Raw genomic sequence first — 26,812 nt, 5'->3', positions numbered from 1 at the left:
AATTAATGCACAAAACATTGTTAATTTAATAAAAAAAGTTAAGTTTTAGTGAGTCATCTTTCTCAAAAATATCGTTAGTCAACTTTGACGTTTCATACTGAAAAAAAAATGTACTACACTACCATTGGCAAGTTATTTCAAAAGTTGGCGCATTTAATCAAGATTTCAAAATAGTATAACACTTGCCACTTTTCTTGCCATTAAAAATGTTATTTTTATTTGAACGAAGAGTATCCTCGCAAATGGATCGGACGCAGTGGTACAATTTTATGGCTTCCTTGTTCTCCCGATCTAAATCCAGTAGATATTTTTTACTGGGAATGCATAAAAGAAAAAGTTTATTCGAAATCAATACAAAATCTATCATAACTTAGCCAGAAAATTGACACAGCGTCAGAGGAAATAAATGCAAGGAATTTTGATTGACCGGTGCAAAGGTCATTTGTAAGGCGTTGCAGAGCCTGAATCCATGCTAGAGGAGATGCTGCTTCATGTATTCGTGCCAGAGGAAAGCAATTATTTTTAGTAAAGATGTAATTGAGTCAGTCCATAACAAATATTTAATGTAATAAACATAATAGGTTAAAATAATAAAAAAAAAACAATGAACGAACCATCGATCTTATTTAATTATTCTCCTTAAACTAAAGTAATTCCGATTGTTTTCCTCTAGCATGAATTCAGGCTCTGCAACGCCTTACAAAAGACCTTTGCACCGGTCAATCAAAATTCCTTGCATTTATTTCCTCTGACGCTGTGTCAATTTTCTGGCTAAGTTATGATAGATTTTGTATTGATTTCGAATAAACTTTTTCTTTTATGCATTCCCAGTAAAAAATATCTACTGGATTTAGATCGGGAGAACAAGGAAGCCATAAAATTGTACCACTGCGTCCGATCCATTTGCGAGGATACTCTTCGTTCAAATAAAAATAACATTTTTAATGGCAAGAAAAGTGGCAAGTGTTATACTATTTTGAAATCTTGATTAAATGCGCCAACTTTTGAAATAACTTGCCAATGGTAGTGTAGTACATTTTTTTTTCAGTATGAAACGTCAAAGTTGACTAACGATATTTTTGAGAAAGATGACTCACTAAAACTTAACTTTTTTTATTAAATTAACAATGTTTTGTGCATTAATTTGTTATACGATTAATAGCATATTTAATTAAGATCACGAAATTAAAAAAAACACAGCGAAATTGTGACATTGGTGATCACAGGACTTGAAAATGCGACCAAGGGTGTGGATTTTCAACTTTTTTGAAAAGTGTCTATTATTGCTGAACTAAGTGATATGGATTTTTTTTTTATTTTTCCTATAGCCGGTATGACTTGGCCTTTCATCCTGTCTCGGATTATCGTTGAGTTTTGGGACACCCTGTATATCATCACGCTACGACCAGTAGGAGCAGAGTACCAGTAAAAAATGTTACAAAAACGGGGAAAAATTTGACCCATTCTCTCTTATGTGACGCAAGCGAAGTTGCGCGAGTCAGCTAGTTTATAATATTATTCTAGATATTATTATAGAAGTAATGACAGTTTGGAGATAACATTGTAAAAGTAAATGAAGTATATAAGCACCTATTAGATTGTACTAGATGGTAATGATATTCATATCACTTGAAATTAATTATAAAGTATCAATTAGCATAGGTATCCACCTCCACTCGTGCGAGACACGACACGTGCCGGGGAGGAAAACGTGACAGTTTACAATAATCTCAAATGTCACGCAGAACCATACCGCACGCCTGTACACAAATCACACAAATATGTAATTTAGGAATATATTAAATACATCTATTTTAGAATTAGCGTAACCAATTTTGAACAACAATAGTAGATACACTAAGTTATATGGAATTACGGATGGTTATCTCTATCCTGACTTAAAATAAAAACTCTCTTTTTGATGCTCTAGGCTTTTTATATAAAATTTCTCTCAACTCAACTAAGTTGAGTTCTTGTTCATAAGATTGCTTCATAATAAATAAGTAATAATTATTTTTACTCGTTATTTTCCCACTCACTGAATAGATCCAACTGCTGGGCAAGTACCTATCTTTTTCCGGAATGAAGGAGGGGTCGACCCTTAAATCTACCACGCTGGCCAAGTGCAGACTGGGTCCTATTAATTAACTGATTTAAATGTTTATATTACGATAGCTGTATTCTGGTTTTACATAGGGAAAAACCACCTATGTTTAATATTTCCATATCTAGTTGCATGTCCATAAAACATATATTAGCAGATATCTATAATTTTTCAATATTTATTATCCAAGCGTCGTTTGATATGAAATTTAAAACCAATGTTTGAAAAGTTCTATAAACTGAAACTGAAACACAAACGGAAATAATAGTAGCATTAGAACACGTTAGATGTTTTTAAAATCAGTTTGGAAACATACAACGTAACGTTGACAAAACATGGGCTTACGTTACAGAACGTTATGTTCCTACTTATGTCTATATTGTGGGATAGAACAACAGACGATCGATTTTAAAAAAGCACCGTAGATAATTTCACAGTGGATAAATCCGCCTTCAAATGCTGCACTACGATGCCTAAGTCTTAATTCCTTCTTCTATGTTTAAAAAAACGATTATAAATAATACGAAATTAATACATTTTTTTTTGGGAATCTAATCAATTTTGTTTCAGAGTTGCTCTTCTATAAAGTACGTGAGTTACAAAAGAGGTTCGAGTAGACTAATTTAAGAGCATGGAATTATTTAAGAGCTTAGAACAATTAAACAATTGTTTTTCAGCTTATTTTTACTCTATTCTCTTGTTTACAAATTTATAAATTAGATATTCACCAAGCAACAACAACCAATATTACTAATCCTGTTTACGGTCGATCTTTTCCTTAGGTCCTTATTTTGAACATTTTTGCAATTTTCTTAAGCCGTATTTACATGAACTTCGCTCCCAACAACCCATTTATCTTCATCAGTCTTACATAAGATATTTTTATGAGATTACTCTGTCTATAGCTGCTTATTAACTCGTTATAGTTAGTAAGAAGTCAGAGTATTGTTTGATAAACATTCAGTTCCAAGAATGAGGTGAGTGTCGGCTGTCAGTGTAACATTGGCTTGTATAAAACCAATGTCGGTATATAGTAGCGTAACAGTTTTGCTGACAGAAATATGAGCAGATTTAAACGACAATCTGTAACAATAAACTCGTGAATTCGATAAAAAGAAAAACATCCTTTATGAACGTTTTTAATAAAAAAGATTTTGCGGCCATTTTGTTGCTGATTTTACAACTTGATGTAGCTTTCTCGCAGTAGGAGGTTTGTTGGAATGTGTCCAGCAGTTTTCGAGATTTGTTCTCGAACGCGAATTTGTTCTCGAAGATGCAACTTACTGTATCTTTAACACTTTTCTAATAACGAGGGTAAGACTTGGGAGTACATATTGATTTAAAAAAACGATACTGCATAGAAAACAATAACTTACAATAAGGAGTAAAACAATGATTTTATGATTACTAGTTATATAATTAACAGCCAGTAATTAATCTATGGCTTAGTTACTTTGACTGAAAACAATAGTAGTTACTGCAGCTGAATTAAGTATTGCATATCTAATGAGTTTATAATAGACAGCTATAGTTATCATTTCTTCATGAAGGAATTTGTTGAGTTAGGAGCTACAGTTATGAGTATTAGCAACAAGAACTAGTCGCTAGGCATTATTTACTTTTGTCTGCACATAATTATTTTATACATATTATATTATAATAAAAAAGGCACGCGTGCAAATTATAGTAAATGCTGACTTTTATCAATAGAAACAGTATCATTCAAAATGCTTTTAAATTTACCGACGCATCATGAAATCGTTTTAGAGGAAAATCAGTTTATCCTGTTTAACAGTAATTGTATTTCTCTCGATTAGAATCTATCAACGAGGATAAAGGAAATAAAACAATTTTGCATGCTAGCGAGGCATTGCAATTCGAGTATCTATATTTAACTGGTTGCAGCAATGTCTTGCGGAAGACACACAAAATGGCGGACGAACTTCTCCGTAATAGAAACTTTTCCAATCCTGAAATCACGATCACATTATAATTCTATAATGGTGTTGATAATCATAAACACGAATGGCAAACGAACTTGAATTCTTAGGAATCTGATTTAAGTTGATAAGCCCTGAAACGGCATACCATAGTTTTATGAGATAGTCGAAGAATTTTAAATAATATTGCTTAAATTCGCAGAGCAGTTGCCAAATAGCTAACAAAATGTGGACACTGCTGGCGCTTATTTTTCGCATATTTTATTTGAGAAAACAAATAGACCCAATTACATAGGAGCAATCATAAATTATACTGAAGTAACAGACAATATTTTATGCTGAGATTCTGTAGTAACTGTAGTAAGATAACATTTAATAGTTTTTCTTAATTATCTTGGCATGTGTCCGCTACTCCGCCGAGACTACGGCGAGATAATATGTTGCCAACACGTGTTAGTGAAATGCAAGATTTTATCTTCTATTTGTTTTGGTTGATATCGTAAGTTGTGGTTCTGGATTCCAGATAAGCTTTGTAAGTAGATTATCTTATCACCGCGTTTCCGCGTGAACTGAATTATATTAAACAAGCTCTAATTAAGCATTCCGACTAGTCATTATTTTATCTAACCTATCTTCATGAATAATCGTGTAGATTTTTACCTTGTGTATGTTTGGTTTGTATTTCCCTACGTGTAAATCTGTTTGATAACAAACTGTGTTTGAACACCATCATTTTTTAATCGATAATTTGTTGTAATCCTTGAACTTTGTATGTTACTGTTAGTTCTATATTTATACAGACTGTAGGCATTATTGATAAGGTATTTTCCGCCGCAGTTGATATAACATTTGACTCAATTAGGGTCACTTCAAGAGCGTGATAATGATTTTTTCTTCTATATTTAAGTCCAAATGACGAAATAACTACTTTTTAAGGAGATGATACAATTCCTTTTTAATGAATTCTTCTGAAATGCTGAGTATTATTTGACTAAGGCGCCGTCAAAGTATATCAAACATTCAGAATATTTAGAAAGTTTAGAGCACGGTTGCCGGCACGTGTTGGCGCATGAGATGCGTGTGGATAGAGTTTGTCCTTAGCTTTAATACCCGGTTTATAATTTATTCTTTGTATATTTATATTTGTGTCTATTTCCTAACTTTATTTCCTTCCTGATGATGGATTACGGGGAAGATATTTGGGCACATTATAGGTTAAGGAAGCGATAGTTGTCCATCAGGGTTTGGTTAGAATTTTCCTTGTTTCTGAAAATAATATTGTCAATAATGAATGACGTTGAAATATTTAATATCTGTTTACTGTCAATTAGTGTTCTCCTATACGTCGTAGTACACTTTTCTCTGTAATTGCTTTTTAATATCCAAAGATAATTTAATATTTACTTTGCGTCATACTCTAAAGTTTATTTTGTTCTTTGAATCAGTGTCCTGGTATTTTCCATATTTATTATCCAGACTGTTTTGAAATTTATTTATATCCTTATTATTCACGATTTCTGGGACATGGTCAATATGGTTTTATAATTCATTTCACACATTTGTTTTTCTTTCTTTACTTTTATTCAATACTTAATAATATGGTTTTGGACTTTGTGAGATCATGAGATGCCTATTTATGCCAATTATTTAAGTAGGTCATGATTTTGTGCTCGTAGTTGTAAAAACCAAACTTCCTTAACCGTAGTAACAAAAGTTTGAATGGGCATGTTGATACCTGTTGGTTAATGTGTAAACTTTGTGAGGGCCGGATCCCCGCCCTCCGATGTACTTTGGTCTGGAAAGAGAACAGTGACGTCGACCTCGACGTATTCAGACGTATCGATAGCATCGACGCATGCGTAACCGTTCATCGATGTGTGAGTGAGTGTCTGGCGGAGCACGCGGTCGGTGCGTGCCCTATAGCCATCTCGCTTGGACCACATATCTGCATCCTCGTCACCGCTCACGACGGCGCCGGGGGGCACCGGTAAGTTTAAAATACCTCCGTGGCGAGGGTTAGCGCTCAGTGGTGTTCAAGCTGCGCTTCAGTACAGTTGAAACTCCTGCACCTTGTGACGTTCGCTGCAACTGTTGTGAATACTTTTTTGTATTGTAGATTTGTGGAGACTGTTCGCTAGATCGAAGCCTTGAGTCCCCGTCAGCTACTGCTGTTGAGAAATTTTGATTGTAACTAGGTGAGTTGTGAACATTTTGGAATGCATGAAATTTACCGAAATATTGAGGATAAGTAAAGGAAAATAAATATCACATGGACTAAATAAATATGGGAAATAATCATGAAACGGAACGGAACATTCTGGTTCTGGTTAACTAACGGCGTATCGCAGCTAATGGCCGACTTGTTAAGTTGTAATATCCCCGAGCGCTTTCTCTCTCACTAGCTCGGCTCGTCTGCGTCAGTATACAATATACATCAAACACTTTCCACTTAGGAACTACTTTTTGTGCCTGGCGCCTAGTTATTATTTTGATGGCGCTTAGATAGTTATCTGGCGCCTATATGGCGTTTTTATCAGATTGTATTATTACTACATGGAAAAAGGAACATATTGCACTGACTGTTTATTTTTCTAGACTTTTAGAATCTGAATTACTGAGTTTGTAAACTATTAAATCACTTTTCAAAGACTTATTTTTAAACTAGTTAGAGAAGAATGCAAAATGTTACGCTTCACTGAACGAATTATTGTTTACTGGTCCTCAAATTTGTGTCAAGTTGCTACTCAACAGTTTTTTTCTTCATTGTTATACTTTTACCTGCTCTTTTTCTGAGAGCAAGGACCTTTTATAATACTTAGGGCCGTGAATGGACAGGTTCTACAATTATAAAAAAAGGTCGCCAAGAATGTAATTATCCATCCACGGTTTTATACAGACATTACAGCATATAATGCACTGATGCGGCTAAAATAAACCTTAAATGCATCTTCTAAACGTTTTGTAAAGATACCTAACTAAACATTTCTTTAAAAATAGTCTTTAGACTTAAAATTTCACAAGCATTCTCATCAATAACTAGACTCGAAATCGTTTAAAATCACCATGGAAATAAAAATAAAAATTCTCTAAGCAGCAGTAGTTTTATGGGAAACTGAGCAGCGGAAATTAAAATTCCGATAAGCGACGGAACAGTTGCTGACTTATCAATAAAAAAAATTTACAAGGCTTGTTCAGCTATTTAGGATATTCTTCCGTCATATTAAATAATGCATTTATTAAGGAAAACCTCGTGCTGTTTACTTTTCGACTGGTTAAGTAGGTGAATCACCTTTCCATTTATGGAAAAGTACTGCAAGTCGATTGTCCTTCAGCATCGTTCAGAATTCAGCTGTCCAAATATTACTATTTACGTCACGAACCATGCCTTTACCTTCGACGGTTACCGCACGTGATTGAAAATGAACACAACAGATGTTCTATGAACCTTTCCATTGACCTTACTGCTGTAAAAACACGGAACTTTACGCTTCAAAATTGCTATAATGACTGAAAATTACAAAATTAGACGGTGTTGACAATGAAGACAGAGTATAAAAATTCCCACAACAGTTTTCATGCGAAGAAATCTCGAGAGTCAACGCGATACTTCTAGATTTTGCCAGCCGCAACACTTGTAACCTAGATAAATTCATTAAACATTTCTGCAATCGCTATTGGACTTTGAACGCGTTAGAAAAATAGTTCATAAATAAAATGTCAAGTGGCATTTTTATGATAGAAAACACTTGAATTCTCTAGTTGAACAATGTACTTCAATGTTGTGTTACTCAACAGCTGCATGTTATGAAATTGTTGTAAACTCGGATATCGCTGCCACGAATAGGAATGAGGAAACCTTTTTGTATTCTTTTGTTGCTTTCGTCGGAGAAATTCAATAATGAAACACGTGTATACAATTCTATGAACTGCAACACAGCGATCAATTTACACACACTATACAATTAAAATACCTCTGCAAAATTTATTAGCGGTTTCAAAAGCTGTTTAAATTTCTACCAACTAATAATAGGTAGTTTATAATTCTTTCCGTAGTCGTATAGTTTCCTTATTGTTATCCCCAAATAATTAGGGCATGAAATAGTAAGTTTGAATTGGAGCTATTCTTGTCCGTTTTATTGATTCTATTAATAAATCGATGTCTCGGCTGAGGGCAATTTGAAAAGTGATCATTTCTAGTTAAAGTCAATTGTTCTACTTAATCGTTCAATTAACTTATTAATTTCTATTATGACACGATTGTTTGTTATTAATTAGTCTTGTTTCTCAGAGTATAGATTACTGGTAATTTATTGACGTTGAAATTATCTGTCCAACGAAGTTTTATTCGTGAGTACCGAGTACCAAATAAAAGTCGTTAAGGTTCCTTTAAGGATTTTAAGGAACATTAGTACCTAACTAGTTCTTAGGATTAGCACCTTTACACAATATCTTTATGAATTGTCAACATGAATAAACTTATCTATCTTTTGTCACCAGATTTGAAAGAGAATAGACGTAAAGATGCTCGCCAGCCCAGCCATGGAACTGCAAGTGGAGGAGACCCCCGTGGCGCTGCAGCGCTTGTGGAACCTGACCCGTGCGCGTCTGACCGGCGCCTCCACCGCGCTGGATGTCGAGCCTGAACTCGTTGAGACTTTGCCTCCCGCACAGGTAAGGCTTTCAGACAATATAAGGATATGCTCCAAATAGCGTTCTTGTACCTTGATTAACAGTAATGTTATTTCAAAATTAAGATCGCATTTTTTGAGGAGTATGTTTGTTTTTAGCATCAGAATTTCCGGCTTCCACGGAAGGTTACTAGAATATAAAGTAATTATTTGATTTCTATACGGCTAAGCTTGATATATTTTACTAGATATAATAATAAATTATATGTAATCAGTGACACATACAATCTCAGAGTAAGTCAAGGGCTGTAATCACTTTGGCCTCTTTTTCTTATCAATGATTACACATACGTTTTTCTTCATATTTCATTCAAGATATCTTCCTATACAAAAATTACTCATCATGTAGATTACTCATTGAACTTGTTTTGTTTCAGGAATTAGAGGGCACCCCAAAAGCCTTCATTCCTCCTACCGACATTGAAAGCGATGGCGAAGAGGCTTTCCCGGAGCTTGAAATATCTGTAAGTATGACAGTCAATTCTAAATATACTGTTTCTGATGAATGTGCAAAAAAATTGGCAAGAAATTTAGGGCGTGGCTTGACGGAAGCCGATTACGTACAACAGGACGCCACTAAGATGAAAATAGAAAATTGTTCGTACATTTCACGAAACGTGATCAATTAGCAATGGAGTTTAGTTACAAAATTTGTACGTATTTAAGTAAAGATTATAACGGCTTATGTAATGTTCGTTAATTTTGCTTTGTTATTCTCTTAAACGTTGTTTAAAAGTTACGCGAGTTGTATCAAGTCGTGTGTCGCACGCGACACGCATTTATCGTGTTATCACTGCCGTGTGTGACGTCTTGTACGCTATATCTACCTTCCAAGTCTAGACGCCAAAAACAAACAAACGTATAATTAGTATGATAAGAGCACGTAAAATAAACGTCGCAATTACAACAATGCAGACACTCAGTCTGTGCATTGGACAGTCTTCTCTCCAATATTGCATTTATCACGCTTCACAGACTCATTCACTAAGTTTGAGGTCGATCATAATGTTGACGGGTTTCCTACGACGTATTTGGGGAGGTCGTAGCCTTCGCCAAAGAATTAGGACACTCGCGGTTATAACAAGAAATAGCGCGCTGATTCCTACTACAAAAAATCCTATCGTTGAATTTGCGAAGATCGCGAATCTTAAAATAGCTGAGAGAAAATGTTCTATAAATAACTTACAATATCCCTGGTCTAATGGACTTTGCTCTGACTTGTAGACGTTGTAAACATCAATTTATCTAATTTGCTCCGCGCGTACGTACACTGCTGCTCTGTGACGTACTTGACCATCCCACCGATTTATTAAGGACTAATAGAAGTCAATGAGTCTCAATTATTTGAAATATTGATAACAATGTAGTTATGCGTGGCAGTGAACTGTAGCCCTTCAATATGAATTGATTGTTATTCAAAGACCGTTTACTCGACTGATGAAAGCTTTCATGTTTTGTAGTTGGTCTTCGGCTTTACATATCAATTGTGTAATAAGCTAAAGAATGCGTTGAATGACATGTCTTGAAATAAATTAATTACAAAATTGACGTAACTATTCTACACCACAATATTGGCAACGACCATTAAAAATCACATGGGCGCCAAATCTGTGCCAAAGCCATGTTACTTATGCTTCGCCAAACTTCCTTTATTCATTCTCACAACGGCCACTAGTTCGGTCATTGTACTTGCAATATTCCAAACAATATACTTAATAATAAAATCATTCAAAATGTTTGGATCTAAGAATGTTTGCGATGAGAGCGAGGACGTGTTCGATTTATTCAATATTGAAGACCCAGAAGTGGTTCGTAGAGCTAGGATTCACATTTAAATATAACAAGTAAAATAGTGCTGCGTAGTAAGTGACTGGTTTCTTTGTAGGAAGCTGATGTTCCCAACAAGAGTTTGTGGAGTGCAAGTGCTTACAATAAAGAAGTGTTGCTGGACGCAAGCACGCTCGGCGATGTCCCCGCCGTGTACCGCGTCCCTGCGCCGGCGCCGCACCAGATGCCCGTCATTGGCGTGTACATCGACCCCCGCGTCAGAACCGGCTTCCGTTACAAAGTTAGACCGATGCAGGTGAGACGAGTATTTTAATTGAATATCTAACAATGTCTCGAAACTACACCGACCGCAGGTCTGTGAGGAATCGTCTCGTAGATCTTTCGAGAAGTGTTGATGATTGCAATGTCAACTACGAGCATGTGCATGCAATCATCCACATTTCCAAGCTAATTATAGCTACAATAAACATAAATGTACTAATCAAGACTATTCCTCACATGATCATGTTGAATGTTGCTTGATCATCGACGAAATTATTATGTAAAAAAATCGGGAATCGCTTTTGTATCATCAATGTGGAGCAAACCCTTTGGAACAAAACGGAAAAACACGAAGATCCATGTAGATTCGGGCAAAATTTATTTCTTACTGGACTGCGAAAGAAACGGCTGCGCCGATGAAAGTCTAAACAAAAATCGAATCTGGATAATGTTAACACTAGACTTTAGACGTGGTATCGTGCTAGGTGTTCCTTTGTTTTTACGAATTACGGTTAAATTATTTTGAAACAAATAACTGACTTACAATTTTACATCTTTTTGCCTTTGAAGTTTAAAAGAGATTTGCATAAAATCGGTTGTGGCTAGATCTGAATGTTTCTGCAAGATTAATCCTTTACAGAGTCAAGAGGATGGTGAGTTTCTTCGTCTTACAGAAATGTTCATGGAATTTGCGAATATTCTTGATAACCAATTGGCTTTGTTTTTACACTCGAATCCAAACCTAACAATAACCAAAAACTACACACAAAAGAATGTTCACAAAGTTCCATGTCTCATAGTCACAATCGATGAGTCTAATAAGTAGTTATTAGATTAATATAAGATGCATTATTCATGGGTTAACTTTCGATTTCATATTGCACGATACATAAGGTTGTCATAAAGTAATTAGAGGACATAAAATCATTATTCGTTGCCTTTCCTGATAAAGCTGATATTTGTAAAAACTCAATAACTGGCTCAAACTATCAATTTCCTTTCTACCTGTTTTGTCTTGAAAGCAGACATATGTTGTAATGGCAACCTTATAGCCGACGTCTAAAGCCGCTGTTATGTAATCCGTAGTCGATCATTGACATCGTATATGTTCGAAACAAGTAGTGAAACATTTGCTGGTCGGTTTCAGCAGTCCAGATCAATTTGGTCAGATTAGTTACGGGTGTTAGTGAGTGAGTGGCGGTGTCCGTTGGTGTCGTGTCCTCAGAGACATTGCCATCAACGACCAGCACCGCTATCTTGCGTGTATTCGACACTGGTTGTTTGCACTTGCCGTTGTAGGCGATGGTATGTGGATCGTCCAGTTTTTCAGACCCTCGCCCAGAGCGGCGTTGACATACAAACTTCAAGAACTACGCAGAGACCCGACAGGTCGAAAGTGACATACTGGCTGGCCGCATGTTATGTCCGCAATAGGTAAACCATAAGTATCATTCATAAGGGCATTACGCCATTGTTAATCATATCAATGTTCTATTTCAAAGAAACTTGCTTTTGGTGGTCTTGATATGATTATTTTTTCATTTCATTGTGAATGTTAATATGGGAAAATTTAATTTGATCGACGATTCATTATTTCATTAGCGCATCCCACATATTTAACAAACGCGTCGAGCACGAAGCGCGTCAGATTCTTAATGGTTTTGAAAGAATAGTCATAACTGATCACGTAATTGTTTATTCGAGTTAATTTTATTTTGAATTAGTAAATGTATCAGTTTACAAGTAAAAATGTAATTAATTTTCAACTTTTGGACTAATAATATACTTGATTCTAAATAAATTAATTATAGTGGATTAATTTTAAATAAAAGTGGAGAAGGATTAAGATTTTAGTGGTTTGACTGAGTTGTATGAGTAATGTAATTTGTAATGTTTCAGGCTCTGGATGCGCCTCCATTGTCAGTGAAGCCGAGGTACTTGTTCGGAGGCAAGGCCCTCACCCTGCAATCTATCGGGCGTGGATTTGCCCGTCGCCTGACATTCGAGCCTCTTGACTCTAAGCTCAATGACAATGACAATTACTTCTGGACCGACTCTCGGCAAGAAGGATTTGTGTTTGAGATTGAGGCCGTGTCTGTTGGAGACAAGTTCACCATCTACGATGCTAACCATGAACCGCAAGGTGTCCTGGAAGTGGTTCAGCAGCAGGTAAACAATACTTCTTTAACAATCTGTTCTTATGTTGTCACCGAATATGGCAAATATATAATGAATTTTGTTTCTTCTACAGAAAAGTCAAGTGGAATTAGAACAGAAAATACATGACGATGGATCCATTGATAAGAAAGTGAAGATCAATACCCTCTGCAAAGTAGAGTGGTATGAGAACGATGGTGCTACGAAATTAGTACCTGTGACCGGACTGGCAATTGTGAAGAAGGGAAGAGGAAACGCTAAAGTGTCTCGAGTAGTAAACGTTGCCATCGGTATCAAACAACTGAAGAAGGGTTACGAACTCAAGCCTGGCGTAGAATCTTCCTCCAGAAGGGTCACTGTCAATGGTGCTGATATGAAAGACATTCCATGCCAATATTGTATTGTTGGTTTAGAAAGATACGAGCTGCCAGTTATCGGTAAATATTACTTCACATTATATAAAAATTGTAATAAAATCCACTAGGATATATTATATGCTAATATCTTTTTTGTTTTTAGGAACATTCGTGGACCCCCGCATCATTCCCGGTTTCCACTACCGCGTGCGTCCCGCTGGCAGCAGAAGACATCTTTTCGAAGGTCGCAGTTTGTTGCTCCAGTCCATTGGCATGGGCTACGGAAAACGCATCACCTTCAAACCTGACTCCCTCAACTCACCTGAGAACTATTTCTGGTCAGACTCTCATCCCGAAGGTCTCGGTATGGAGACCCGTGCCATCCATCCGGGCATGAAATTCACCATCACAGGAAATGGGGTATGTATTATCAATAGTGTATAAATAAATGCATGTTTATAAATTTGTGGGCCGCTAAGAAATACGTCAGCGACAGAAAATGAAAATAAACAAATTGAAAAGATTAATAAATGCGGGTAACGCCTCTTGGCAAGCGGCCATAGCGGACATGGTCTCGTGATGAGACACTAGCTTTCAATGAGATTTGTTTACTTTGTTCTATATATACTGGTGTCAGAGTTCAAGATACTTTGGCAGAAGGGCAATTTCTAATTGCATTTTACTCTGGCTTCGAGCCAACGATAGGTGTAGATTGAATAACCTTGGCAGTTGTTTTGGAATTTATTTCTAATAATACTTATGTTTGTTTTGTTTAATAGGGTCTATTGGGTGAAGCCAGCGTGTTCCGTGCCGACTTGCCTCAAGTAGAAGAGAAGACTGAATACGTAGACGTTCCGGGGAAGCGCGGCAAGGCTGTGGAGAAATACGTTCACGTGGACGTCACATGCCACGTGAAGCTAGCCACTACCGGTGGCGGGTCCGTGGACTCAGAGGTGCATCTGATGAAGGTGTCGGGAGTGGCGCTTGTCCGCAAGGAGCCAGGCCAGTCCGTCGCCAAGCTGACGAAGGTCTTCAACGTCGGTCTGGACTCGCAGTTGAACCTGCTGTTCGCCCACTCACAGACCGAGCTGACCTTCCATCCCATGCCCTAAATATATTACGAGGCCCGAATGGTATTGCAATACCTGTGGCGGCTGTACCCCACATTGTCGTATTGTAATACCAAACAAACTACCTGGCGCGACAGAGGTTCCGTCAAATGCCAATCGATTGGTCTCGAGTTTGCAACCGAGAAGCGGTCAACGTTTGTTGGATCAACGCCGCCGGCTGTTCGGTCTCACGCAGACTCGTCTCAGCTGAAAGGTTGTACCTGCGAGCTGCTCGTCACCTAGCTCTGTACACCATCACTTAACGCGAAGGCTGCTATAGTTACGACACTCTACGGCTGCTACTATAGCGATAATCGCACGCTAGTGAAGGCCACGTCTAGAACAAGAGTCTTCTTGTAAAACCCACCAGGCAAGATCTGCCTAAAATAAATGGATGTTGTTACTTGGAATTTCAGAAAGCAACAATATAATCAGTATTGTAATCTTAATTATGTTATATAATTTGTAATGCAATCAAAATAGAATCTTTAAATTTTGTACCGGAGAGAGTAGTAAAAGACTAGTGTAATAAATGAATTACTTTTACAGTCTCGGCACACAATTTAAGTTTATTTTTCATTCGAATATAATACATTCTAATAAATAAATTCGTTGCTTATTATATAAATCTGTGATTTTATTTTCCTCAATCTCAAATACCCCTCGCCTATAATAATATAAGAATTAAATGACTAGTCCTTAAACATCTTATTTATTTAAATAAATAATTTATTTACCCACAAAGGCTCAACACACAAAATAAAGATATATCCAAGATCGCTGCATGAAAGATTAGCATGAAAAAGAGCTGTTCACACAGAGCCCATTTTATATCCATCAAATAATATTTCCTATCAAAGGAAAGAGAGAAAAAACCTCTTTTGTGATACACGCCAAAAATGAGTCAGATATGAAAACAATTCTTTTCGATTTCGAAGTAGCGACATCTATCAAATTCTAATTGTACTCCATAAGAGGCTACTACACACTTTAGCGCTATAGGACTAACCTATTTGTATAGTATTTAATGATTTATCCGCTAGATGGTGTTGTCATGAAACAACGAGTTTCATGATTTAGACACATGTCGTCTTTTTAGTTTTGTGACTCAAAAGTTGTTTTAAACAGATGGCGTTGTAGTCATACAAATTTTATGAGTTCAGTGGCTCTACGTAGAGCCCGGACCGGCAACCGCGTGTACAAGTTATGTCTAGGTAGAGACAGAGATATGCGCCGAGAGCGGGAATCGTCGGATACTCGGCCGGCGAACGGCAACCGTGCTGGGGGTCTCGTCGCCGCACGCAACTAGTTTAGTTTTACGAAAGTCGCGATGTTCCAAATAATAACTGGAAGACAGTGAATTGGTGCGATAACACGATTTGTTACACGAATATATTACGAACGGTGTACACCATGGCCAAAGTTAGGTGCGCTAGTGTTTTATTATTGTGCATTTTGTATAGTGTCACAAGTTTTAACCTGGAACCGAGGATTCCTGTGATAAAGTTTGGAGAGCCAGGCTCCTATTTCGGATTTTCTGTAGCAGAGCACCTCACCGTTAAAGGCAATGGATCACAAATAAGTTGGTGAGTGTCAACCTGCCGTTAATTTGTCTAATCGCGTAGTAAAGAAACGTAATGATGTCATATCATATGTGAAGGTCGCCGCCTTCCATATGCTCTAACATAGAGTTGATCTTGCTTCTTTACATGTTATGTATTGTATACTGTGTCGAGTGTGATATCACAATTATCAGAAGTGCTTATCAGGAATTTATGAAGTCATTGTAAATTGCAAACTGTAGGCAGGGCTCGGCTAATGTTTAACACTTAATATAAACTTGTTTAAAGAGTTACAATATTGCGAATACCAGTTGCGGTTCAGTTCATTGTTTATAAAACAGTGTAGACTGAGAAATAAATCTTGTGGAATACATTTCAAGTACTCGGTCAAACTGCACTTATTACTGGTAAACAAAAGGCTCTCAAATACAATAGTTGAGTAAATAGTCAAGGGTTTAAATATTCAAAGGGCATGATTAACAAAAACGCTCCTGACGGTATGTTGTCCGCTCTACCTGAAGCACTGGACATTTTTGAAGGTGTCAAAAAAAGTTCTTACCTGAGAAGATTAGGGATCGGGAGTAATAAAAATATATTTCCTAATTAACTTCACATTACATAAACAACTTATTACATTCTTAATTAACTCTCATTAAAAATTCAACTAAACAATTAATATGTTAATTTTCGCAACATTTTCGCGGCAAAGGTCATTGAACTATTCCGGATATATCATGAATGAGCACTTGTCTGCATTAACATGATGAATGGGTACAATATATTGTATATCCTGATATATGTTGACCTAGTGCGGGAGGCGCCAGGCAGAGCGTTGCACTCAGCAGCCGCAGCTAAATCTGCACTGTCACGCGTCTCGAAGATGTGTCACAGATCGATACTCCATTACTTGGAACTTGGAACACGACACAAATAACTTGAGTTATTTGTATGCAGAAATGTTTAAGATATACCAATGCTTTTAATATCTTTATACGATGCTTCGATTTTTCATTCATGCGTTAAGTTCAAAGCGTTTTATAAAAACAAACATCTATTATGAGACATTTTGTAATCGCTTCTTTTTCGAGAGAACTCATTACGATCAATATTCGCTTTGTATGATAGGAAATTGGCTTTCATTGCATACTAGAGAGTATTAATATAAGTAGGCAATGCAGGGAATTTATAGCAAACTGTACCTTGCCAACGGATAGGGAATTGTCACGGTTGCCAGAACGGATATGCACTTGGCAAACATAACGACACTCGCATTACGAGAACTGTTTCACATTCATCGCTCTAGTAAGTCGTAACATTACGTTTACTCTAAAACCTTTCCATTTTGAATTACTTGAACTCGTTTATTTTTAGTTCTTAAGAAACTCTTTCTTAAGTTCTGTTTCAGTACAAAATGAAGCTACCGAATAATAGGTTCCAGATCATGTACCTACATAGTCCCGAGCTCTTCATGTTCTCTATATTAAACAAGTTAGAGCCTGAATAGTTTAGGTCTCTTGTAACCCTGAATGACTCTTCAAAGAAAACTCACTCAAGCATAACACCTCTTTACATTTCGCGATACAAACAGTGTTCACAGAACTGTCGCCAATCGATACGAGGAAAACTTACTTTATCAAATGCAAACTATGAATATGAATCGAGCTCTGTCCCGTTGCCAGCTAGATGTTGACCCAGTGAGGAAGCAGAGGCGCCAAACGAAAGACGCTACATTCGCCAAGATTATTCTACACTTACCTACTTACGATTTCAGGCATGCCATCAATTGATAATGTAGAAATACTGCCAAAAAGTTGAACGAACGGAATTCAAAACAAGTCAACGTAAATAGAACATCGATACTCATAATTGTTTTCTACGAGCTCTAACGCAATTAGATTTTTTATTCCTCCCAAATCATCAAATAATTCTGCAATTTATGACGCCAACCGCAAATTACGGCCGCTCATTTTTTACACGAATATTTGCTTACATAAAACCTGTTTTGTTACTAAGAACTAATTTCGTCTCAATGTTTACGGACGAAGGAACTCGCAATATTCTGTTTCAAGACTAAAAGAAAAGGAAATGCTTGTTGGGCTAAGTATGACTCATACGTATAGTCTAGTTTACTTTCGCGAGACTATCTCTCGACTGTAACTAAATCTGGACGAGGTCCAACAGCTAGTTACGATATATCCTCGACCCATTCTTATTTATATCCTGACCGAGATGTCACTGTGTAAATTCGCCAATAATTCACACCTTTATTGCGCAATGTATAAAGTTCAAATTCATTCCAAATAATAGTTGTACAGTCGTATATTCAGCCGGCTCAGTTTTACCAATTGACGGTATCTTTGTGATTGTTCTGTGATCTTGTCAGATCGTTTTTTTGTGAAGACGACGTTGTCTTTTTATAATGAATTGATGTTGACCTATAAATAATGTGTCTGGGAACGTTTATTGTGGGAATATCGCTTATAATTGATATAGACATGGAAGTCCAGTTTTAAGTTATTTTTGTATCGTTTAACGAGACTTTATTTGTCACGGTCTAGTTTAACTAAGCAATTGAGAAGTAGCAGGATAAAAGTTTAGAATAAGGTACTATATTTTAGTCTATTCTTGACCAGAATATGACATATATCCAGTCAACGCCCTATACTGCACATAATCTTATATAACAAACATCATAAATCTGTACGAGTGCCATACGAGATAATATTTGTGTTCTGTTATCGAGGCTTCAACTTTTATAGACGACATATCGTTTACAATATAGACGTCGGTCCTGTATAAATTATTTATCAGGTTGGATATTATCATTTCTATGGCTATCTCTCGACCATAAAGTGCAAACATGATGTCTAGACGGAAAAAATACAGACATTGCCGAAATTGTCCTGAATGAAATATTCACGCCTTTAGCTAGGATTTATCTTATTGTTTTCTTTGGTATAGTTAGGTAATAGGCCAATATGCTCGAGTACGTGACGGCAAACATATATTTCCTTGAAAGCTATGGCATTTTCTTGTTATTGGCATCCGTAATACAGTGATTTAGGTGACAACTACGCCTACCGTATCGCTACTATAAAAGTTAAAAGTGATCGTGAATCCCAATCGAAAATGTGTATACCTTTTACGCACTTTTTGATTCACACACTGGATCACAAAATATTTTTTTTCAGGTCTGCTCTTTTTATTACCAGTCTTACGAAAAATGTCTTGATATGGTATCACGTAATCTATAAAGTACAAAGCAGTGTCTATCAGCAAATATGCAAATACTAGTAGCCGAGATAAGTGCGTATCTTCGATTACCTCGGACCGAAGGCACCGGTAGTTTAAAAGCCACGTTTACATATAATTTGCCCTCAGTAATACCGGTCGCCGTCAGAATTGCAGGATTATGCATGCATCCGCCATATTTTATAAATAAATTAACCGTGCGTTTATATACGGATTAACATTGGCTGGAGCAGACTGGAGTCAGTAATTATTATTATATTTTATTCGTTATAATGCGCTTTTGTTTATTGAAACGTCTTAATATTAAGTTCGTAACACTTCATGTAAATTTAAACATAAACAGGATTTAGGTAGAGGTAGGAAAATAATGGGAAAATATCTTTATTCCACATTCCAAGAAGGGAGTGAGAAATTTGATACACGTCGGAGTTTCTTGTTTGCAATCAAAGAGGTGCTTTCCGTGTTCTAACACAACATGACCAGTTCTAGCACATTCATCAATCTTTATGTACGCTAACACCATAAATAAAGACCAGAAATATACGCCAGTGTATTCACCGTAGTTTATAGTTGTGAATGTAAATGTCCGTGGTCGAATGTGGGCTCGACTTCTAAAGCTGGACCTCTGAGTCCCGTACGTGGGAGTAATACGTAACTTTAGTAGTTTACTCACAAATAGAGACATTTTCTCACCGCCTGACGTGATATTGTAACGTGTTTGTTTATGAAAATAGTGTTTTTGTACCGTTTCGAAGATATACACGTCTTTTATTATGTTTACTTGAATAATAGCTTCGGTTCGGGTGAACTCGAGCATTTCAATGATGGTAATAAAATTTTTCAAGTCGCTTTGACACTCCATTTACCGTTTTTACGATTATTTGTATAAATAAAATATGTTGGTACAGAGTTTGTATGTAAATAGTAGTTAATGTGTGTGCTTTCGATTGAATAATCGTATTAGTGTAAGTGGGGTTGTCCCCCGAGTTTGTCCAATTAAAATGTTCACACGTCGCTCTCAGCGGGACGCAATATAACGACACGCTGTAAGTGGACGTGTTTAGGGTAATGCGGGAAATTCAATGAATCTCTCTGAATCGATTTGTTACAATTTAAATTTATTTGTATAGCTCTGAGTATGTATTTGCGGTTATTGTAAGGATTTTATAAATGAATTATTATTTTTTACGAAGCTCTACGTAATATTTTACTCAAAGCGAAGAAGACGATAGGATGTCAGAACGCTTAAGGTTATTCAGTAGTTATTGCTTATTACTGCATCCGTTGATATGTAACAAAAAACTCAAACCACATCCACATTCTCGATGATCGTAACTTGACTTATCGTGAAGCTCCAATTATGGCATTTTCTCAAGATTTATTAGATTTTCATGTTAAGCTGTTTACCAATGGTGTTATCTCCGTAATAGTTCTAACATCCGCATAATGTTAACTCTTGAACGTGTGAAATTGTGTCTATTATCGAACGATCCAAAACGGGAGATAGTTTATTTATGTAACTGGCCGGCACGACGACATCTGTCAAAAATAGCATATCCAAACAAGCCCGTATTACGTGAGGAATTTATTAGTTATTTGGAATGTCTCTTTTATTTTTATGTGTAACAGACGGTTCTTCATCCTGCCTTACGTAAATATCTCCTGTCCGCAAAGTTGCTACTACTAATCTTTATAATTAACATCTAAGCTGCTATCCAAAAATAAAAATAATAAAGACAGAATTTGAGTCGCGTTTTACTAAGGCGGCAAAGTAGCAGTAAGGTGCTTGCTATGATTTATTCTATGGTTGCAGTTCGTTATTTCTGAAATGAAGTAAAATAAATTCAAAGTGCGTAGCCGCAGGTTTATGTAGAGACGGTCTGACGGGCTTCCCACCGGTCAGCTTTAAGGGAGTGACAATGCGTAAATAGTGACAAGTCGGCTCCACGTCGCCTAGGATCTCGATAGTAACCCGTTTCTGTCAGAGAATCCTAACGCTGACCTTAGGATTATAATAATATATTGGCCTTTAAATATTACCTGGAATATATTTGATATCTTAAATTGAACTGTATTTTCTGTAGAAAATGAAGAATATTAAGAATGTAGAGTTGAATGACATGACTAAAAAAGAAAATGGTAAGCATTTTAATTAACTAAGTTTCTATAGATATGACTTTTTCTGGATGACATTAATAACCAACTGGCTGTATACGATAAAATTATCTTCTATTCCCGTCATAATCTTAATAGACTGCCAATTAGAGCAAAAATGCGTAAATATTACTAGTCTTGCGTTTCTTACCCTGTCGCTTACTTTTCATGTCGAAGAGTTTACGAGAGAGTCTTCAAAAGGCCTTGCATGTAACATTTAAAAGAGCCTATTTTTAGCTCTCCGAAGTAATTATGCCATGCAAATTTACATTCACTTGGTAAACAGTATGCACTTCCATTGCTATTTAAATTGTATGTCCCATAATTATAAAGTCAACTTAGCTGCCAGTAATATTAGCCAATGGTTACGATTTCTGGATCAAAACGCAATTAATGTGAGTGTTAGTCAATGTAATTGACTGTTGTGTTTAATCTTTATGATATATCTCATTCGTAATTATTACGTTCAGTGAATTCGGTCAGTCTTGTCTAGATAATGATCTGTAAATGACGGCTAGATTCTATTAGGTATGCTAAAATTAATAATTATAGTTGTAAATATTTTGCTGTTACAAATAGCTAGATATTTTATTATATGGAGAGCTGTAGGGCGATTGTGAACAGTCGGTAGTATCCAGGGAGTATCGAGAGTTTGACATTTTAAATGTAATGCAAAAAAAGTACCTATCGCTCCCACTAGAGGCGCTGGTGGAATCTGCACATAAAATTTCTCGATAACTAGTCGGTTGTCGACAGCCGATAGTGGTAGAGAATTGCGCTACTGAATATTTTAATAAACATATATTATGTACTGAGAGCCCGAAATCTGAGACTTCCACCGTTTATAGTTTATTCTCTCAAATTGCCCTTTTCCTTCGGGATGTTATCTATCACTTTGCCAAATTATATCTAAAACTGTTTTAGAGTTTCGAGCATAAAGGCGTAGGTACAACAGACCGAGAATAGAGTTTTATAGAAAACGTGGTAAAGCCCAACAATAACAAAGTTTACAAAGACACTAATCGCATTGTTAATCTCACAGTTTATAGCAAAGCGAAACAGACAGACATTCGCATTACATGTAAAGATATTATAACGTAAATCGCAAACACTGACATTCTTATTGACCTGTGTATTTGTAAGGGCCTAGCAAGTTGAACAATAAGAGATATTTTATTGGCTCGGATTACAATATTATATTATTATATAATTCTTCTGTAAGTGTGTACTGAACTTCTAAACGATTGGACCGATTTTGATGATTTTTTTTGTGTGTGTTCAAGGGGATCTGAGAATAGTTTAGATTATTAAAAAATGTTTAAAATTTTCAAATTAAAGACGAGTACACAGGACAGCGTCTGTCGGGTCCGCTAGTATTATATGAAATCGAATAATATTTCTTTTCACATAAAGAGCTTGCTGAAAAAATAAACATGAAACCATGTGTTTGATTTTGGTGACTATCCATGCTCATTTTCATGAAAATAGGTTTCGTCATTTACGGATAGGGAAAGCGTAGCAGAGATATAAACAGACTTTCTTTTTAATAATATAAGTTATAGAATTATAGGAAGTGAATTCTTTATGCAGTAATTGAGCAAAAAATAAACAAATCAAGATAAATATTATCCTATCTTTCTATACATCTTGGGCTTAGTGTTTTTGTCTTGTCACAAGCTCACGCTAGGTTTATAATAAAGCATTGTAATACTGAGTTTATTCAATAGAGAGTAGAGTGCAGTACATTCGCCCACAATCTCGTTGCGAATCAAGTATTGTTTATAGCTGATACCACAGATAACATTTAGATTTCATTTGAGATTGCCATTGTTGTAACAGTCTTATTGTTTGGATATTGAACAAGTAAATATCTAACTGTTACACTTTAATGTTGTATGAGATTTTGAGCTCTAGATAACATATTTATTACATTGTTTATTGTTATTGAGGTTTATATCATTTGAGACTACGTCTATTAAATGTTACATCGAGATAGACTGGGAAGCCTATTTATATTTATTAATACGTCGATCGAATAATAAAAGTAAAGTGAACTTTAGACATAGGTACTATAAATATCAAATAAAAAACATACGTTTCTTAGAAACTACGTTGGTGTAAAGATAAATGATGCGCATTATAAAAATCATTTATTCAAACACTATCATAAACAGTTACTTTACTTCTTTGTCCTCCTAACCTGTATAACTAATTGAATACTTAAAATCTGTTGGTTAAAACTAACTTTAAAACGATTAGGGCCGCAGTAAACAATTCAAGATCAAGTAAGTGCATCGAGGCAGGGCACCGGGCCCGCCCACACGTTGCGTAGGCGCCGGCCGACGCCATCGCGCCGAACACAGCTCAAGTTTACCCAACCAGTCTTCGAACCTACTATAACTGAACTAGTAACTCAACGCCGGCTATTTATTCAAATTAACGACCGACAGTAGTCAAATGTAGAGCAATGATCAGTGCACCTCAACCTACGGCAAACCATAAAATGTTTTTTTAGGCCCTAGTGATATCATATTTTATTCCAAAATTGGATTTTGCGCGTGGTTGTTACCATAAACTTATGTTTAAAAGTCCAATAATACATAATCAAAAAGGACTCAGTTTTGTAGCAATTAAATGTATTTAAATCGCCCTGATACTCGTAAAACTGACAAAAGTGAGAATGAGATACCCTCGTCACTTACATTTCACTAATCAGCCGTAAATTACTTACATTTACGGTTCATAAGAAAGCATTATTCTATCATTATTTTCCAAGAAAATCAAAGGTTGAGTACTTCTGGTCTAAAATGTTGCAATCTCGGCTTAATTATCGCCATATTAAAACCATTTATGGCTTATTTAATACCCTCACTTTGACATTTTGAGTTAAATTGATGGAGATAAAGTGAGGCATATGTGTATTAAACTAGTTTACATAAATATATGCGGGTAATACGTAAAGGAATAAATTAATTCAATAAGAGCGTGATTTTACTGTTATTTGAGTGAATCTGTTTTATTGTAAAGCGTCTTGGTATGTGCATAAAAGTTTACCTATCCGATGTTAAAGCAGGTTGAGAGCCGGTTGTAAAATGCGGAAGAAATTGAAAAGCGGTTGACATTGAGTGCGTATTTAATTCTGATATAGGCACTTGCAGCTTGTAAGCAAGAGAAAATGATGTAAGTTTTGTAGGCATACTTTATTTGTAGTCCCGAAATATGTACAATACTACATATGTACTACTTAGTGATTATAATTGTGTTGAAATCTCTTATTTATAATATGATTAATCCTTTCAGAGAGTATCACTATAAAGTGTTACCTTAGCAAGCACCCACACACAACCATTACGCCCGTAAAAAATAATTCATTCATCATGAACTCAGGCCTATCAATGGAGTAATTCTAACAATAAAATTAATAGTATATGTATTCACACAATGTAAATATGATTCATACAGTTCTTATATGTTAAGGCTAAGTTGGCTACAATATATTTAATGGTCCAGACGCGATCCGCCGCCAAAGTCCAGCGAATCATTGAGAGCAATTGATATGCAGAATGCGAGTCAATCGCACGGCAGCTGCTTCATTGAATTAATCAATCACTTTGATTATTACACTGTATGAATAAACTGTTTGTTTAAGGGTACAATCATACAAATCTGTTTATAAGTAAGTGATTTGTTTGTTTGCGAATAAAGTGTAACTTATTTGCTTTAGAAGCGCGATTTTCTACAGTCGATAGGTATATCGAGTATTGATAGTTTGATATTTGAAATGCACTTACAATAAGTTCGGTGCTCGCTAGGGACATAGAAATAGTGTTTAATTACCCGGTTGTCAATAGTAGTAGAAAATCGCGGAAAACATTCTCCTAATAATATCTGTTAACCAAATTTTTATAGCCGTTTTTGTTGATTAAGTAATGAGCATGGCAACTTATACTCTGGCATGAAATGTAGGACGTTAAAAAAAATAGTGAGTCGGAATTTATTTAACACAACTTAAGAATATTTGTTAATTTTTATCGGGCTAATTAAGGACTAAAAGCCAGTAGTATTTAAAAGATGGTATGTGGAGCATTTCCCCTTCATGTAATTAGCGTAGTAAAGTATGTGATTAAGTAAGACACTGATATCTGCATGTTTTTACATTCATAAGTTTCTTGTAAACCTTTTCCTCTAACATTTTTTTACCAGTCTTGTGCAATCAATCATTGGTCGGTGTCCATTGCCCAGATGATTCAGGCGGCGTCAGATAAATACCTCTAGCGAAGTAACGTCTTCGTTGCAACAGGACAATTCAGGACATTATAATATTATGTGGATTTGGGCTGCGTTAAATAACTTTTAGTTTCTGTTTTACCATTTCTACAAGAAGTCAAAATGCACGAATACAACAGATACAATAAGCCTTATAGAGACTTAGTACATAGGTACTGGAAAAATAACTTAAATTCTGTACCCGTATACATTTTTTGCGATGATTCCGTTGGTCTGTTTACATATGTGTATTTATACTGTTATTCTATATTTACGTGAACTAAGACCCTCATTCATTAAGTTTAATAGACACTTACAAGAGCAATCGAGAAAACATTATATTAAGAGAGATAACAACTTTGTGCGGTGTTTATTTTTGATTTGTTTGACTATATTCTAGGTTTTAAACAATAATTAGAGACTCAGTCAGTAATCTTTTTGATTTTAAAATATATATATTTTATAAAGCAGTTCATGCAAGGCAACTTAAACAGAAATATATTATTTTTTTCTTCTACATTCGTTAGGTGTACCTTCGCTAGCAGTGGGACAGTAAAGGGTTAAAGAAAATCTCAGACGATTTGACAAGCTGAAGGAACTACTCTCAGGAATAAAGCTGTACCTACCTATATATAATATAATTTTCATATGAAAATAGGTGTTCTATGGTACGAGCTTTTATTTGCTCACTCCTCAGTCGCCTATTTGTCTGGTCGCCACTCCGTCTCGTCTCTTAAAAACATATACTTAGAACGTCTTTTGAAAAAACTTGTTGCGAACAAGCTAATAATACGTGGGAGTATATTTGGCAAAGATTCCAAACTTGTTCGCTAACTAAGGTCTATGTTTAAAATAATGAAGTAATGTGTCCAAATTGGCAATATTTTTTACAACACACTAAATAAATTACATAGGCGTGTTATTCAGGAGCAAAAAATACAATTATGTTGGTGTTAGTTATTGGAAAAGGCGTTCAAGCGTTTATTACATTACTTGGGTTTGTTGCCCAATATGCATGATAGATTTAAACTGCGATCCGATTAAGAATATTTCTTGATAGTAGTCCAGATTTTTTTTTGCACCCGGTAAATGGGAATAGGCTCGCCCTTTACGGCATGAGACTAACATGATTGTTGATGGAAAAACGTTGGTGTATTTCATTCATTTCTGCTTAC

At 35.9% G+C, this 26,812-nt stretch overlaps 2 protein-coding genes across 4 annotated transcripts in view; both read left to right on the top strand.

Annotated features, from left to right (window-relative positions):
• Positions 1 to 6,051: 6,051 nt before the first annotated feature.
• LOC142977871 (uncharacterized) lies at positions 6,052 to 15,031 on the top strand. Of its 2 annotated transcripts, XM_076121987.1 has the most exons (8): positions 6,052 to 6,239; positions 8,542 to 8,715; positions 9,110 to 9,196; positions 10,618 to 10,815; positions 12,681 to 12,950; positions 13,033 to 13,375; positions 13,458 to 13,714; positions 14,074 to 15,031. In XM_076121987.1, exons 2-8 carry the CDS (start codon positions 8,566 to 8,568, stop codon positions 14,404 to 14,406), a joined length of 1,638 nt encoding a protein of 545 aa, XP_075978102.1. In that variant the 5' UTR covers positions 6,052 to 6,239; positions 8,542 to 8,565; the 3' UTR covers positions 14,407 to 15,031. The 2 variants fall into 2 exon arrangements, with proteins under 2 accessions (XP_075978102.1, XP_075978103.1); XM_076121988.1 differs by lacking the exons at positions 6,052 to 6,239; positions 8,542 to 8,715; positions 9,110 to 9,196 and adding an exon at positions 10,427 to 10,540.
• Positions 15,032 to 15,605: 574 nt separating this feature from the next.
• Positions 15,606 to 26,812, top strand: part of mew (multiple edematous wings) — an 86,883-nt gene continuing 75,676 nt past the window's right edge. Inside the window, exon 1 of one of the 2 annotated variants that reach the window (XM_076122010.1) lies at positions 15,606 to 15,989. In XM_076122010.1, the coding sequence (XP_075978125.1) occupies positions 15,817 to 15,989 (173 nt within the window). In that variant the 5' untranslated portion in view covers positions 15,606 to 15,816. The remainder of the gene's footprint in view (positions 15,990 to 26,812) is intronic. The other variant, XM_076122011.1, reaches the window with a different exon arrangement.

The sequence above is a fragment of the Anticarsia gemmatalis genome, chromosome 13 (genome assembly GCF_050436995.1).
Source record: "Anticarsia gemmatalis isolate Benzon Research Colony breed Stoneville strain chromosome 13, ilAntGemm2 primary, whole genome shotgun sequence".
Lineage (NCBI taxonomy): Eukaryota > Metazoa > Arthropoda > Insecta > Lepidoptera > Erebidae > Anticarsia > Anticarsia gemmatalis.
Note: the sequence above shows the minus strand (reverse complement) of the source record. Positions and strands in the feature narration are given on the sequence as shown.